A 16033-nucleotide genomic window follows, 5' to 3' on the forward strand; every position below is an offset into this window, starting at 1 on the left:
GTGCTTTCTATCATGTAAGAATGTAAATTATTAAAAGAGTAAGTGGAAACGCCATTATTCAAATGCTGCCCGAGCTTCTAGACACTTTACAGGTGGAGTTAATTTTCTGCAAATTAATACCTCTGGGGAGTTGCTTGCATGCATAATTTAGCTTTTTCTTCCAGTTAAAAAAAACAATTCCCAACCTTGGACCCCAACAGCATAATTGAGTATGTGTTTACTTGTCAGATACGGCTGTGGTATTTTGAGAGTTCTCCTCTATAATAGCATAATGCCCCTCTTTCCCTCAAGTTGCTTTCTTAATCAGTACAATTGAGAAATTAATTTTTATTTCTGGGTTTAGAGCTCCCCCCATTGATTATACTTTTATTTGCAGCAGTTGTATCTTTTAAATGCATTTGGTGCTGCTGCTGTTCAGCTCTTGGTGTAATGCTTTAAATCATACAGGTATAAGTATTTACAAAAGTTGTGGACATTTCTGAAGAACGGATGTAGTGAAACATTTATTTTGCTGTGAAAACAGAAGGGCTAATGTCTGAGGCTCATATGGATTGGGTGAGGAGGGTAAATCCTAAGGAGTTTTAAAAAAATGGTTTAATGGGCTTTAATAGCAGGCAAAGGAGCAAATAAAACAGAAAAAAGATTGCATGGATAAGCCACTGCTGAAAAATGATTGAATCACCACAACCTTACACGTTGCAGTGTATCTGAGGAACAGGGAGAGTTAATGATGTCTGTGCTCTCAGTGAGTTGTAAATATGATATAAAATGTTTTTATATGAACACTAGAGGAAGACATTCATGTAAACACCTTTTACCTTTCATTTGCTTTGAGCCAAGAGCACACGTGTTCAGTCATGTGTTAAATTCCAGTGATGAGAGCGTGTTTGAGAAAAGGCTGTAGGCCTGGCCAGGGCTGGTGAGGAAGGTGCTCTCGAGGTATCTCTCGAGTTGCTTAAACTCAATTAAATAAGAGACTAGAAAACATATCATGGAGAAAACTTGTACTGTTTCAATAGTGGATGTGCATTGTTTTAAGACATGCACAGTTTTTGCAAGTGCTTAAGGCGTTCGCTTTATGTGTGCTTGCAGGGCTGAAAGAGACCTACCTTGTCAGTAATTTTTTCTGTTCGGTAAATGTAGTGATGACCATTCTGCTTGAGGAGATGTGAAGCATGCATTCCGCATTTGTAATCTTAAGAAATGATAAATATAACTCACGATATTGTTTATTACAGCGTATTGTATGGAAAAACTAACACAAAATTGAATATGTGTGCTGCTTTTGTTACTATGGGTCTAATATCTTCAGAGATAGTACTCTGAAGACTGTAAAGTGCTCATCCATCTTTTCTGTTTGTGGGGATGAATCATATACTGTAAAACAGGTGGTTTTCATCATCCTGGTCCTTTAGTGGTGTGGACTCTGTTTTGGTTTTGAAGTAGTTACTGCTTGGAAAAATAACTTTTTTTTTCTTCCTACCACAGGGACAAAGATGCCACTGTTAATGCTGAGGAAATGTCTGTCTGCCTACTGAGAAATCTAGGTATAAGTTTTTTTGCTTCTCTTTTGACTGTTTAATTTTTGTAGTAGATTGTAAACTTTTGGATAACAAAGCAAACAGTTTCATTTTACATTCTTAATCGAGGGCTTAAGGCAAAATAGAGAATGCTATTCTACTCACACTTCTTTTAGGGATCTGTCTTCTTTGGGATAAATAATTTTGCCGTGCTGTAAATATCTAATTTGCATTAATCATGATTCCATTCCTTTCCTTCTGTCCATTATATATATTGCTGGTTCAAGTTACTGTTGTTTAGCAATCATTGCTGGCCTTCTGGCTGATACTGTGATATATTTGAGAGTGCAATACTGCACGTTAACAACAAGGTAAGGGATCAATATTGACATGAAATCCCATAGTCTGATTATTTTCTTATTTTTTTTTTTTGTTAACGGTGGTGGTAAATAAGCAAAATCATTCTTCATTGGGTGGTAGAGATGTACAAGTAAGGAAAATAAAAGTAAGTTATTCAAGGCAGTGCTACGCAAAGCACTCATTACAAATTGTTCTACTCAAAGGGAATCTTTTGGTTTAGGAATTAATAACAATATTGCTATTCTGAGAAGCAGGAAACATCAACTGCATTCCAAATTCATGAGTTTGGCTGGAAATAATAAATCTTATTTACATTTTTGCCTTTGTTTTTTGTGCCTGTAGGATGCATTCAGATCAGATTTCCTAATCTTTCTCTGTCAATGCAAAGGCTAAAACCTTAATTTTTTTTTTAGGCCGAGACTCAAAGGTTGGCTAAACATGAAATATTGTGAACCTGTAAGGCACACAGGAAATAAAAATTATTTACAATACTAATTCCATAATTTTCCTTTGTACGTTGTATGAAGTTTAAAATGCTCAAATTGATGATGAGTTTAATATGCGATGCTTATGAATGTTTATCCAGTACAGTGTGCTCGTGTACAAAAGGATCATTTAAAGTACTTGAAATTACCAAACTAGTTTATAGCACACTCTAGACTTCCTGATAAAGAATTATTCTGTTACAAGAGTTTCTGAACGTTATTGCTGCCAAAGTAGATTGAAATGTCTTCTTTGTCTTTTTTTCTTTTCTTTTTTGAATCTTCTCATAGATGGGAAAATAGTTTTACCAGGAAACCTCTTGGCTTTCACTTTCTATGGCAAACTTTGTAACTTCATGGTGACAAAAGTGAAAGGAACTGATGGCGCAGAGCTGACTGCCCAAAGCAGTGCCATTTCCAGTGATATGCATGAGCCAGACCTTGAAAGATCTGGTTTGGAGACAAGTACGTTAGATTTGTCCTTACAGCTTGGCAAGATGGACATTGACGATAGCCCAGAGGTTGCAGCTATGAGCACACCAAGGAAACCGATGGATCCGGGTTCAGCAGTTACACCCACCTCTGCTGTGGCAGTCCGTGGTCAAGACTCTGGTCAGGGAGATAAAACCTACAGCAACGGAGATGTTGCAGACCTTGCTGATGATCTGGAGTTGGCTGGGAAAGGAGGCAGTGAGGGACTCCCACTAACTGGCAAAACTGGAGCAGTATGCAATACAGATGCTTTTTATTTCATTTCTTCAAGAACTAGAATCAATTTTATTGAAACAAGAACCAATGTAGCAGAAGATGGTGATTGTGAATCCCGAGTCACTTACGATATGATAGGAGGTTTAAGCAGCCAGCTCAAAACTATTAGAGAAATGGTTGAACTGCCCTTGAAGCAAGCTGAACTGTTCAAGAGTTACGGTATGATGCCTAAGAGTTGGCTTTCTTAATTTGATATTAGTTTTTTTTTCTTTAATGTGACTTTTTTTTTCTTCTTTTTTTTTAACCCAAGTTATTCCAGGAGTATGCACTAAATTTTATGTAACACTGATCTGGTATACTTGTGTGTCCAAACAATGTAAAACTGTTCTATAATTACACTGTACAGATACTATGAAGATGTTTTGATTAGCTTGTGTGAAAAAGAATTGAGTAGGAAAGAAATATGTGTCTCTAAGAAAATTCAGGTATGCATAAACAGAATTTAGAGCAAATAGGAAAGACTTCTATACTTGAGCATTTGAAAGATGCAGATGTTTGTGTCATCAGATTTTAATTTGCTTTAGTAGAGCCAACTAATTTTTATTTTTTTTTTTTAAGTTGAGAAGAACTCAGATTCCACTTCCACTGTTTTTATCCCCATGTGTTGTAGGGTTCTGGCAGAATTTTAGGGAAGTCTTTGAGGCTGTTTACTCAAACTGCTCAGTGTGTTTAGTATGGAATTACAGGGTGGAAAAACTAACACTATTACTGTTGCCTTATATAAAGTTATATCTGACATATATGAACTTGGAGGGTTTTTGTGACAAAGATAAAACTCTGGACTGTGTATTTATTGCAGATGGATATGTACATAAAGCAGGCATGTCTGTTCGCTGTACTTGTCTGGATGTGCATCATTGCGAAACAGGGCTCTCACCTATATTTCTTTAATATCATGTCTTTGAGGCTTTTTATTTTTCTGCCTTACCTCTTCCCACATATATGCTTTAGAGATGAGGTGATTTCAGTGATCACTGGGACAATTGCTGTAAGACACTGTGGTGGCTCTTTTGGAGTGTGTTGCTTGGGCGTGATCAGCACGTATCAGTGGGGTGTTGTGAGGCGTCTTCATCTGTGTGTGGTCTGGCCCAATTTGCTGACTTCCAACCACAGCATCACTGCATGGTTTTGTGTTAGTAGAAAGTTTGCTTCAGCATCAGCATTCTTCATACTTAGTCTCAAAAGTGCTTGATCAGACTGTCTACTAATTACATGAGAGATGTTTACTCACCAGTTACAAACCTTTAGTAACCATCCAAATGTTGAGAGTCCTTGTCTGCTTGTAGGGAGAGAGGCTGTCAGCTGTAATGAGACGTTCGCTTTAGCAATTCTGTTTCTTGCCAGTACCAGAAACACCACATGAGGGAGCAGCACGTGCTTTAATGGACTGTTGTGAAGTAACCTGTCTGTAAAGACACTTTCATTTCTATCCTCTTGTCAGTTAGCAGATAAGTTTTTTCTTTTTGAGTATATTAGTTCCTAAGGTTTGGGCCTTCTGCCCATGCCATGCCAGTTGTGTTATTCTCTGTCACCATGATGTGACCTGCCGTTCAAGCATCATTCCCTGTCTGATTGCAGTACCCAATTGATGTTTCTTCTTCGGCTGTGTTTCAGCAATGTCTTTTGTACCAGGGTCAATCCTTTGTCAAACATTTGTCTCTTCTTCTTGCATTTTAATTTTCACCTTCTGTTTTCAGCTTTGTGCCCATTTAATTTAGTTTTGCTGGTCTGAAATTTTTTTGGGGCTCTTTACCTGGGAGCGTAATGTTACCGTTTTAACTGTATCCAGTAGTACCTTGTTCTTCTAGTGTCCCTTACATTCTGTCTTTGAATGTTTCTTTTCTGTCTGTTGCAACTCTTAACATTTGCCATTAAAGAGGCAAATTTATCCTTTTGATGTGTATTTTTTATCTTTTTGTAAGTATTCTTGAAGCAAGCTTCACAGTATTTCTGAAATTTTTTTGAGTGTTGAGGAGAAGGTGTTTTCTGATGTTGGGAATTTGCAGTAATGACACTGTAAGAATCATGAGTAACTTAATAAAGTATGCTCATGGATGTTAGGTACTCAGTCCAGTAATTTTTTGGAAAAAAAACCCCAAACAAACAACAACACATAGGGAGAATTATTATGTTGAACTACTGAGAAATAGAACTGTTTGAGTAGTTGCTTTTTAAACAGTATCATTTGGACTTTAGAAGAAAAAAAATGTAGCTGTATGTCCCATAGAAGGGTGCTCTTCCTAATGAAAGCCTACAATTTCATCAAAATGATGTTTCTGTTAAAGAAATTAATGCTGAGGTCAGGTTATAGTTGGTAATAACTGGGACAGTGAAATGTGCAAGTGCAGGTTGTTCACTCGAGCATTTATTACAAATAACTTTCTGTGCATGTGCTTGTTTAAAGGAATCCCTCCTCCTAGAGGAGTGCTATTATATGGCCCTCCGGGTACCGGGAAGACTATGATTGCCAAAGCCATTGCAAATGAGGTTGGCGCTCATGTTACTGTTATTAATGGTCCTGAAATAATAAGCAAGTAAGTCCACCCAATTTATTTTCATGAATTCTATAAATATATTAGCCCCGAATCTGCCCTGGCATCTATCCATTGTGGATAGGTGTAGATGGAGAATTGGCTATGGGCAACCTGCCCAAGAGAGTCAAAAACAAACGGGAAAGGGTTCTCTCAAGTAGGGCTTATATTTCTTCTTGCAGTAAAAGAGGGTTATTGGATTTGGCCAAGAAATTTGTGTAAGGCATGGACTAAATTAAAGAGGGCACTGAAACTGCATCTGCAATTACGTGTTTGTTAGTTCTGCAACAAGGTGAATGATTTGTTAAAGCATATTTGAAATGAAGATAACACTGCACAGATTAATGTGTCTGGGGAACTATATTTTGTTTTCTAAAAAATATAGATAAAATTTTCTAACACAGAAGAGACAAACTTTTCCCTTTGATCTTTTTTGTAGTTACAAGATGATTATGTCTTTGTCTGTGCCCCATTTTACCTTAATTTCTTGTCCTTGTGGAAATAAAGCTTATTGTAGATTTGCAAATTCTTTGGGACTTTGAAAGGGCACCATATATGGCTTTTTGGAACACACGAGCAGTAATTTTCCAAGTTGCGTGGAAAAGACCAAAAATGTTTTTTATTAAAGTATTTTAATTATTATAGGTTTTATGGGGAGTCTGAATCAAGATTACGTCAGATATTTGCTGAAGCTTCTCTGTGGTACGTTCTTCCAGATAATTTTATTCATGCTAACTTATTTGCGGTGTTGGTTCCAGCGTTAATGTTCTTAAAAGAAAAACACTTGCAGGAATTTTTGAATTGAAATTTTTTCCTGCAGTGGTTTTTAAAAGGAAATAAATTTGTCTATGTAGAGCTTAGCTAGAAGGAAAGCAGACAAATCTAGTATGCCTATTAAATGCTTTTGGACACTACCCTTTTTAGATGACTGTTACAGATGGTGCCAAACCGCTCTGTCTGTATCGCCAGCGTATTGTAGGCTTATCTCAAAAGATGAGCCAGAGTTTCACCTGGATCCAAATTTTTCTGTCTAGTTTTATCTTTGGAGACCAATGTGTGGTACTGTGCTGAGACATGGAAGCTAGCTCTAAACGGGCTAGTGTCGGTACTGGCTATAGCATGCCTCTGGGTTAGGGTAACATTCTGCTGAAATATATTGAACCTGGTTTAGGGCAGACTTTAGACTGCCAGGTGATTGGTGTTCATAATACATTAGCAAAACACTAGCGCATACTTTATTTGTAGAAGTGGCAAATAAAATGCTGTCTTTTCACTGGTGAATTTGGTATATTAAATGTTGAGTCTTTGGGAGAGAGTCATAGAGAAGTAGATTGGTAGGTCATCTTGAAGGTATTAGCTATCTAGTATATTAGTCATTTTAGTTACCTTGTTGTGTAACACCATATTCAAGGTCGAAACTTTTGGTTGCCTAAAGGAGCAGGATGCTTGTCAATTTTTGTAGGAACTGGACATTTTCTGTGTACAGCTTTGCACTTTTCTGCCTAGGTGTTTTAAATCTTCCTGAGCACCTAAATGTTTTTTTTTACCTTTCCCCGGCCCCCCAGTCAGCCCTCCATTATATTTATAGATGAGTTGGATGCACTCTGTCCAAAGAGAGAAGGGGCTCAGAATGAAGTTGAAAAGAGAGTTGTTGCTTCGTTGCTGACATTAATGGATGGCATTGGCTCAGTAAGTAGACTGTATTGAGACAATGTGTATGGGGACCAGGTGAACATAATAATTTTTCTTCTATAATGCAGCCAATTTTAGATGTGTTGTTTGGGGGGAAAGAAAACAGTCTTAGGTGAGACTTTATGTAATTATTTCATGCCTTCTTGGATGCTAAGCAGAAGACTTAGGAGGGGAATATCTCCTGATAATGCGCGATGAAAAAAGTTTTTTCTCCTTTCATTGTCTTTCTTTTGCCTTTTCTCACTCTTGTAGTTTTGGAGATAAAACTGAAATCTTAGTGATAGACCATCATAGACTCCTTTAGGTTGGAAGGATCTGTAAGGTCATCAAGTCCAACCGTTAACCCAGCACTGCCAAGCCCACCACTACACCGTGACCCTAAGCATCACATCTATGTGGTTTTTAAACACTTCAGGGATGGTGATTCCACCACATCCCTGGGCAGCCTGGTCCAATGCTTGAGCAACCTTTCAGTGAAGAAATTTTTCCTGATATCCAACCTAAACCTCCCCTGGTGCAACTTGAGGCCATTTCCTCATCCCGTCACTTGTTATCTGGGAGAATAGACCTACCCCCATCACTGACCTAAGCCAGGTATTTTTAATTGCTCTGAAATCAGTCATCAAAATACTTCCGGTGATGTATAGGGTACATGATTAAAGGCAACAACAGTTATTTCAAGATCGCCATAGTAATATTGAAGACATAAATAAAAGCATACTGAAGAAACAGTACATTATAGATTATGCCCATAAAGTTTGCCAATCTCTCATCTACTTTCTTTATGATTATTAGCAGGGAAGATGGAAGAAATCTGTCCACAGTATGAAAATGAGTTTCTGCTGTTTATGTAATCTACAAGTTTCTCACTTTTTTTGCACTGTAGTTTGAGTTGCCCAGTCTGGAGTTGTTTACAGGCAGGACATATTTTCTGACGGCAAAAGCTGATGGGTATTCTTTCTGGAGAAGGTGCTTCATTCACAAAAAGAGAATGGCACTGCAAGAAACTTCATAGCAGATTTTTGCCTCGCTTCAGAAGTGTAAAAGCGGAGCTTGAGGAAGTTGGTTCGGATTTTTGACCTTGCTTTCCCTACTGAACCTACAGGAAGCTTTATAACCTCCTGTCTCTGCTGGTTTTGATACCTTAAATTATTTGTTTCCCAGCCTTGTTTTTTCAAGGCCTGCTGATACCTTTTTATTCTTGCGCCAGTGCTGGCATTTAGTTTAAACTCTTCTTTTCCTTTGCTTGATGCTTGCTATCCTGATATATGAAAGCAGGTTCTTGGGGATTAAAGAGGGAGACACTGGGATGAGGGCATCTGGAGTAAAGTTTATCTGTATGTGCCTGCAGCCTATAGTATTGCTAAATTGCAATTAGGGATAGGTTGGATGGGATCGCTTGTGGTGTATATATTCTGAAAAATTGGTGTGTTCTTAGGGCTAGCATCAGGAGTTTAGTGTGTGTAATATTTGGGAAAAGTAAGTGAGAAGTATGTTTATAAGACGTGTTACATGTAACTGTATTTTAATATTTTGCATTGTTTGATGCCTTCAGGAAAGCAGTGAAGGGCAGCTCTTGGTACTTGGGGCCACTAATCGTCCTCATGCACTGGATGCAGCACTGCGCAGACCTGGGCGTTTTGATAAAGAGATAGAAATTGGAATTCCTAATGCCCAAGACCGTCTGGACATACTCCAAAAGCTTCTCAAGAAAGTTCCACATTCGCTCACAGCAGTGGAGTTGGTGCAACTGGCTGATAGTGCACATGGTTATGTGGGTGCAGACTTAGCAGCCTTGTGCAAGGAAGCAGGTAAGACTGTGTATCTTGTTTAGGAACTTACTTTGTTGTTAGTCCCTTTATTTTGTTTAAAAAAAATAAAAATCCACAGTCTGTACTAATAGCTTTTAAAACAATGACATTTAATTAATTTCTGTGTCAAAAAACCTAACCAGGCATGAAATATGATGAATATCAGTCTGCTCCTGGGGAGACAGAAAAACTTGTTGACTATTACTAGATCTTAAAATCTAATAAGGTTAATGGCACAGGGGATTCCCCAGTGTTTTTTCTAGCAAATTAGCTAGCTAGTCGTCTCTCAGTAAACCAATGGTTTAGTGAGTTAACTGAAATATCCCTAAGAGTCTTTTTGCTCTAGAGCCTACCTCTCTGCACAAAAATCCCAAGTCACTCAAGGTAGACAGCTTGTCCTGCATGTCGTTGTACCCAGGGTATTGAGCCTGTGGGCCTGGGTGGTGTTTACTGTAGCTCCTTCCCATATTTTGTGCCCATATTTCATTTGCCTGCAGATGAGGAGCGGGTGGCAGAGGCTAGGGGTCTGTACGCACCTGGTGCGGTAGAGCTGGAGAGCACATCCTGAGCTGGGGGTTGGAAGGTGTCCCTTGGCCTCTGGTACAGGCATAACCCTGCAGAATTAGCCATGCATCATGCAGCCAGGGTTCAGTATGTTCCAGGGAATACTTCAACACGACTTCACTTCTGTTTTCATTGGCTGGAGTATTAGAAGTATGCTCTATTAATTCTTACGTTTTGCTAGAATGTGTCTATGTGGTTTAAGTGTTGGACCTAAAGTCTACTCATGAGCAGCTGTTTAAAACAGTCTAGTCAAAATATGACTCTTTAGCTCTGCTTATGCCTATTTGCTCCCTTGTAGTTTGCAAGTAACGTTTGCTGTATGTGCTGGTTACTTTTATTTCCTTTGGCACTGGGACAGCTTCCTCTGGCGGTGGCACAGTGCATGGTTAACTTGCATCAGAATTAACTATGAAGATGACAGAAGTCTTACTGGGGGTGTTGGCATGTGGAACAGCAAGGTTTTTACTTGCCAGTTTCCAGAATTTCTAAGGGATAGTTATCAATTATGAATTTGTGGACTTTTGTATGGATCAAGAAGAAAAAAAAATATGTACAGACACAGACTGCTCATTATAGTGCTCATCTGTTGGCTTTGCTTGTGTGTTAAGCTCTGTTTTAAGTCAGCAAACATTCTTTTAAGAACAAATATATACAAACAACAGCAACAAAAAGATAAACTCCCTTTTTATTTTCCTTCCGTGTTTTTGGAAGCCAGTCAGTCTGCCTGTGGCACAGTCCTCACATAGTAAATACTTCACTAATGTAATGTAAAATTTTCAGTAAGAAGTGTTGTGGTTTCGTTTCCAAACATGACCAAGCCTAGACTTAATTGTGCATGCACGCATCAATTCTGGACACTTCATAATCCAACTGCAATGAGATGATATTTACCCACTGCATGAAAGCCTTTTAGAAAATTAATTTCCAGTGTTACGAAAATGGAGCACTACATGCTACGTAGTTCCAAAACTTCTGGCATCCACCTGTGACTGATTGCAGGACATGCTGTTATCTGGGAGCTTTGCTTCCAAAGCCAGTGCTGAGGATGAGGGAAGGAGGACGTCTCCTTTGTATTGATCATCCCTGAAGTTTGAATCCATGCTGTTAAGACTTTGCTATTTGTTAACTTGGAGTGACCTCTGCTGGGGAGAATACAGTCCAGCGCCGTTAACTCTTTGCAGCCCTCATGTATTTTTCTCCTTCAAAGAACTGCAGAAGCATCATTTCGTTGTAGTACTACATAAGCTGGATTTAAGTTACTTTGAATAAGGAGCATTTTTAGTTGGATTCTTTTTTTTTTCTGATCAAGCTCTCGATATCTATTTTTTAATATTAAATTTTCAACACTTTGTAAAATATTATTGCTTTAACTGGAGTTAAACTTAGAAAAGACTAGCTTTTATGAAGTTATATTTCTCCTCAGCAGAGCAAGGTTATTCCATATGGCAAATTTTCCAGTGTTTTGTCTAGTCTTGTTTGTTGTTCCGAGTAATGGGCTTCTATTGCTTCATTTAAGAAATTTTGCCATGGGCCAAGATAGCTTGCTGTCCAGGAATGCTCTCTGATATTCAGCCTAAGTTTTCCTTGTTTAGTTTTATCCCATTATTTCTATTTACATCCTTGTATAACACATTCACTCTCCCTCCTTAGTGTTTACACCCTTCAGATATCTCTAGGCTGTTCTCATGTCCCCTACCTCCTCATTCATTACTGAGCCAAACTATAAATATTTAGCTCTTTTAATCTTTCCACATAAATAAGTCCTTCCTGCCTTCTGAGAACTTATGTTGATTTTCTCTGAACTCCCTCCAGTTTGTCAATAACCTTTTGGTAATGTAGGGCTCAGAATTGAACATAATATTTCGTATATATTACAACATAAAACATGGTATAAACTTATAGCTAAGACTGCTGGTGTGCATTTCTAAATAGCCAAAATGCTTAACATTCAGGCAATGGCTGAGTGGTTTTTTTATATATATGTGAGTGTGTGTGTGAGTGTGTATATATATATATATATATATATATATATATATATGTAAAAGAGTTGCTTCATAAATTGTAAGGTTTCTTGTGCCCCTTTCACACATAATGTGTGTGTAGGAACAGCTGAAATGCGGAGACTATTTAGAAGCAGGAATTCTGAACTCAGAAATACATGTTCAGTTTTTGGTACAAGATTATTGTAATTTGCTATTATTACTGCAGTAGTGGTCTTTGGGAGAATCTTGAGTCCTGCTTACACCATTTTTATCTTTAGGTACTTCATTTGTGACTGGAAAGCCTGAAAGTTTACAAGCTAAATATAGTTTTATTCTTAACACAAAGTTTAGATCATTTCCAAAGGACTCATCCTCCCTTATCTTTATACAGCAACTCTGATTTTTTAACACATGTATAATATTGTGTATATACTGCTTAGATAAACTAAGGGTGTGGTAATTAATGTACCACAGTTAATGTAGTAATTGTAGGGCTATGATAGGCAAACCTTTCACTTTTGCATCTATAGTTATGCTTCCTAAGATACTCCATTATAAAGCTTTGATGTTTTGTCTCCTATATAATTCTGAAGAGCATGTGTTAATGAAAAGTAAATAGCTGTTTTTTAGTTAAATATATTCCAACTGTTTTCTTGGCAGAAGTTGTTTGTTCTCCAGTACAAGAATTGCTCAGTGGTACTTCTGGGGTCAGACAGGCAAGTTTTCTGTTCTGTTCAGCAACTCTGTGCATTTTCATGGAAGTCATGACGAAGTTTTAGGAACCTTTCATGTTTTGTGCTGAATGTTTCTAGGCTTCTGTGTATATGGTGTGTACAGAATTGTGGTGTTGTGTTGTGTGGCTGGAATGGGCAAGGAGAGGAAAAGTGGACAAGAGAATCTGTGCAGTGTGCTTTGGACTTGTACCAGAGTACTTGTATCCCCCCCTCACATGTTGAGCAAGTATTATTCATCTGTTTTACAAAGAAATGTGGTCATTCCAGCAAACTTAAAGTAAGTAAAATATTCTAACATGGCAAGTATCAGTAGCTTAGATGCAATGCTTTCAGAATTAGTGTACGTCATCTCTGTTCAAGGTTACATATAGCTGTAGTGATGACATTGGAGAAGTTGGGATTTCTCTATGGCCTAGCAACATGTTTCTGTTTTCCACAATTAACTGCATACTTCCATACAGGTTAACAACATAGTATGGCAAACCTGCAAATACCTTGATGGGCAATGGACCATATCCTGTGGGCATCAGCTTGCAATGGGCTCCTCATGGTAGATTCTTGAGGACTTGAGTGCCTTCGGAGGGTTTCACATGCACAGAATTCTTGACAAGAAAAGGGCTTAGTTATGTGTGCAGCTGAGAAAGTCATAGTCATATTCTTAAGACTGGGAGAGGTCTACTATGTCCTAAATCATTTAGTGGACTACCTTTTAGTGTGAACAGCTGCCTTCTGAATTGTTTTGTCTCAAGCGGAGGCAATGTCTAGAAGATAGGCACTGCTATATCCTTGCATATAATGCCAGTGTTTGTATGCCCCTGCAATCGTATTGCTTCTGCTTTAATTAATTGGCCACACAGAGTTTTATTAATTCCCTAAAACATTATAATGGTTTTAATTTAACAACAAAGATAAGCACTGCACTTTTTATTTTTTTAAAACACACGAAATGTTAATTATGTAGCAGAGCCATGAATGGTATAAACTGTACTGAATGTTAGAAGATGCTTAGCAACAAAGGTTTCCAAATATAGCAATTTATTATAAACTTATCCTTCTATGGCTGCCTGTAGCATTTCAAGAGGGTGAATATAAATATAGCTTGATTTCTTCAAGAAGTGGGTTCAGTCATATTGTTTACAGAGAAAGGAAGTATTTGCTTTGTAACTCTTAGAATTTATCTTCAACATCCGTGTTCATTACACATAATTTCAGTGTGCTGATATAAAACACTTGGACTGTGATAAGATAGCATCATGAGGAGAGGAAGAACAAATGTCTGTGTTTAAATAGTGGTCTGTCTTGTAATAACATCTGTTTGGTTCCAGTGATGATGTTGCATTGCAACCACTGAAGCTTTGAGACTTCTGTGAAAGAAGCACTAATTGCTTTGTTTTGCATCAGTTCGGATTTTTTTGGGGGTGTGTTTTTTTTTTTTAAAAAAAAATTACCTGATTGTAATAGTTTAAGGTATCACCTTACTTAGTCTTCAGGGTTGTAACTGTTCAGTGGCTTGAGCTGGCTGTTCCAAAAAATGTTGCAGAAATAAGAAACTGAGCTACATATTTGACCAGTGTGAATCAGCATTACTCTACTGAATCTGTGAAGCTACTTGCATAGACATATGATATGGTCTGTCGTCTTTCTTTCATAATTTTAAGGGTCTTGTTTGAAGATCTTACTGTCTGTGGTATTCATTCAGCCCTTCTATTACCCTTGTGTTCTGATGAATAATACAGCTAGGATGTTCTTTATTGGATTTTATATATGATGATTCTTTATATTGATTATATATAGATATTAGATCTGTAAAAGTATAAGTTATTTAGGGGGATACTGTACTTGGCTTTTGTTGGAGCCGAGAAATTTCCTGCTGTATCTTTTACAACTCAAAAAAGAATTTCATCAATTCACTTGCATTAAAAAGAAAAATAATAATAAAAAATAGGCAGTTGAAGGTTTTTTGTTTTCCCCTGTAATTGATGGGGAAAGAAATTCTCCTAAAACCCAGGAATGTTTCTGTTAGACCTATGTGAATTCTGCCCCGCCCCTCCCCCCCCCCGCCCCCCCCCCCCCCCAGCTTCTGCAGTTTTGGTAGCCTGGCCACCTGCAGGAAACGTGAGCCGTTTGGGCTAATGTGATTAACAGTGGGTCTCTGTGCACCCTGAGGACCTGCCTCTGACTGGTATTTCACTTAGACAAATGCTGCGTTCAATACGTGGCTTCTCAGCCTTGCATCTCAAATCTGAGCTCTTCGTTTCAGCTCAGACACAGTCTTGATGAAACAGTCTAGTGTCTGGGCATCAAAAATATCTGTCCTTTCTTTAAGTCAAGCCATAAAGGTTCAGTCTGAACCTTTCCCAACATGATTTGGACCCGAGTTCTGCTGGGGTGTACAATAAATGGAAATATTTTACTTGGGTTATAATGCCAAGTTTGGGAACGTGGGCCGAGACACTATTGAAAGTGTAGATTTTGACAAAGGCTGTTGGTGACCAAGGCAATGGGATAATTTGTTCTGCAAGGTGCTTTTTGATTTGTTTTCAAATTAACTGGTTGCAGTTAAAGGTTTTAAAGAGAAAACACTGCTTGATGTGCTATAGTTATTTATTCCTTTATGGAAAGCGACTGAAGATACCATGTCTATGTTGTTTTTGGTTTTGATGTTTTGTTTGGTTGGTTTTTTTGTGTAGCATAGAAAAAGATTGAAACTGTGCTGTTGCAAACGATCTGCTATTGCATTCTCTAACTGAATACTGATTCCCATGGGACATGCAAAATGAGGTGGGAAAGGCTGTGTGCCTTTTTATGAAAAGGTTGTGTAGAAAATATGGGTTTTGTGGGGAATATTAAGAATATGTATGGTCAGATGGTCAATGCCAAAAAATGTATTCTTATGAAGTTGAGGGATTTTTGCAGAGATGGCAGAACACTGGATTTTGAAGTGCACTGAAAAGTCCAGATGTAATACAGAAGTAAAGCTACAAGTTAATTTTTGGATTGGAGCAATTGAGTTTTCTGACACTGTGTTCCATCATACTAATTTATGGTGCAAGAAGACCAAGATTTATGTTAATGCTGTGTTCTGTGATTTTAAAGTTGGATCCTTAGCATAGAAGCTGTTTTTAAACCAAAGCAATTGACCTAGTTTGCCGTCTTAACAGGTTATGAATAAATGAGTCCTTGCTTGCATGTATACATAACAAAGCGATGTGGCTTTTTTTGGACTTAGACTGCAACATGTTTTTTGATTGTTTCTTAGAGCACTAACTCAGAATGGTGGCTTTCATGCAGAAGTGGCTACATCTGGATGCTGCTGAGTGGCTTGACTGAACATGCTTGAGACTGGGTGGAGTGTGTTGACCTTATTCTTGTCCGTGGGATCCTTGCCCTCTTTCTTAGGATTTCCTCCCCCCAATATCTTCTAAGGCAAAGACAAAGTCAGAATTGGTTTTAGAACTTCTGTCTTAAACATTTAAAATAGTTCAATTACTTTCCTCAGATTCCACAAAAATTGTGTTATTTTAGCTGCATAGCATTAGATTCTCACCTTTCTACTTGGGTTCAGTGTCATTCTGATGTGATTGCAAAA

At 38.0% G+C, this 16033-nt stretch overlaps 1 protein-coding gene across 5 annotated transcripts in view; it reads left to right on the plus strand.

Moving 5' to 3' along the window:
* AFG2A (AFG2 AAA ATPase homolog A) overlaps window positions 1-16033 on the plus strand; it is a 208668-nt gene that overhangs the window by 3237 nt on the left and 189398 nt on the right. For all 5 annotated transcript variants that reach the window (XR_008730645.1, XM_055700731.1, XM_055700734.1 and 2 more), the window contains exons 4-9: window positions 1489-1547; window positions 2654-3289; window positions 5535-5664; window positions 6307-6363; window positions 7227-7350; window positions 8909-9164. Coding sequence is in view for 4 of the 5 variants with exons in the window: in XM_055700731.1 (XP_055556706.1) it covers window positions 1489-1547; window positions 2654-3289; window positions 5535-5664; window positions 6307-6363; window positions 7227-7350; window positions 8909-9164 (1262 nt within the window). In the remaining variant the exon portion in view is untranslated. The remainder of the gene's footprint in view (window positions 1-1488; window positions 1548-2653; window positions 3290-5534; window positions 5665-6306; window positions 6364-7226; window positions 7351-8908; window positions 9165-16033) is intronic.

Source organism: Falco cherrug, chromosome 1 (assembly GCF_023634085.1).
Source record: "Falco cherrug isolate bFalChe1 chromosome 1, bFalChe1.pri, whole genome shotgun sequence".
NCBI classification, from domain to species: Eukaryota; Metazoa; Chordata; class Aves; order Falconiformes; family Falconidae; genus Falco; species Falco cherrug.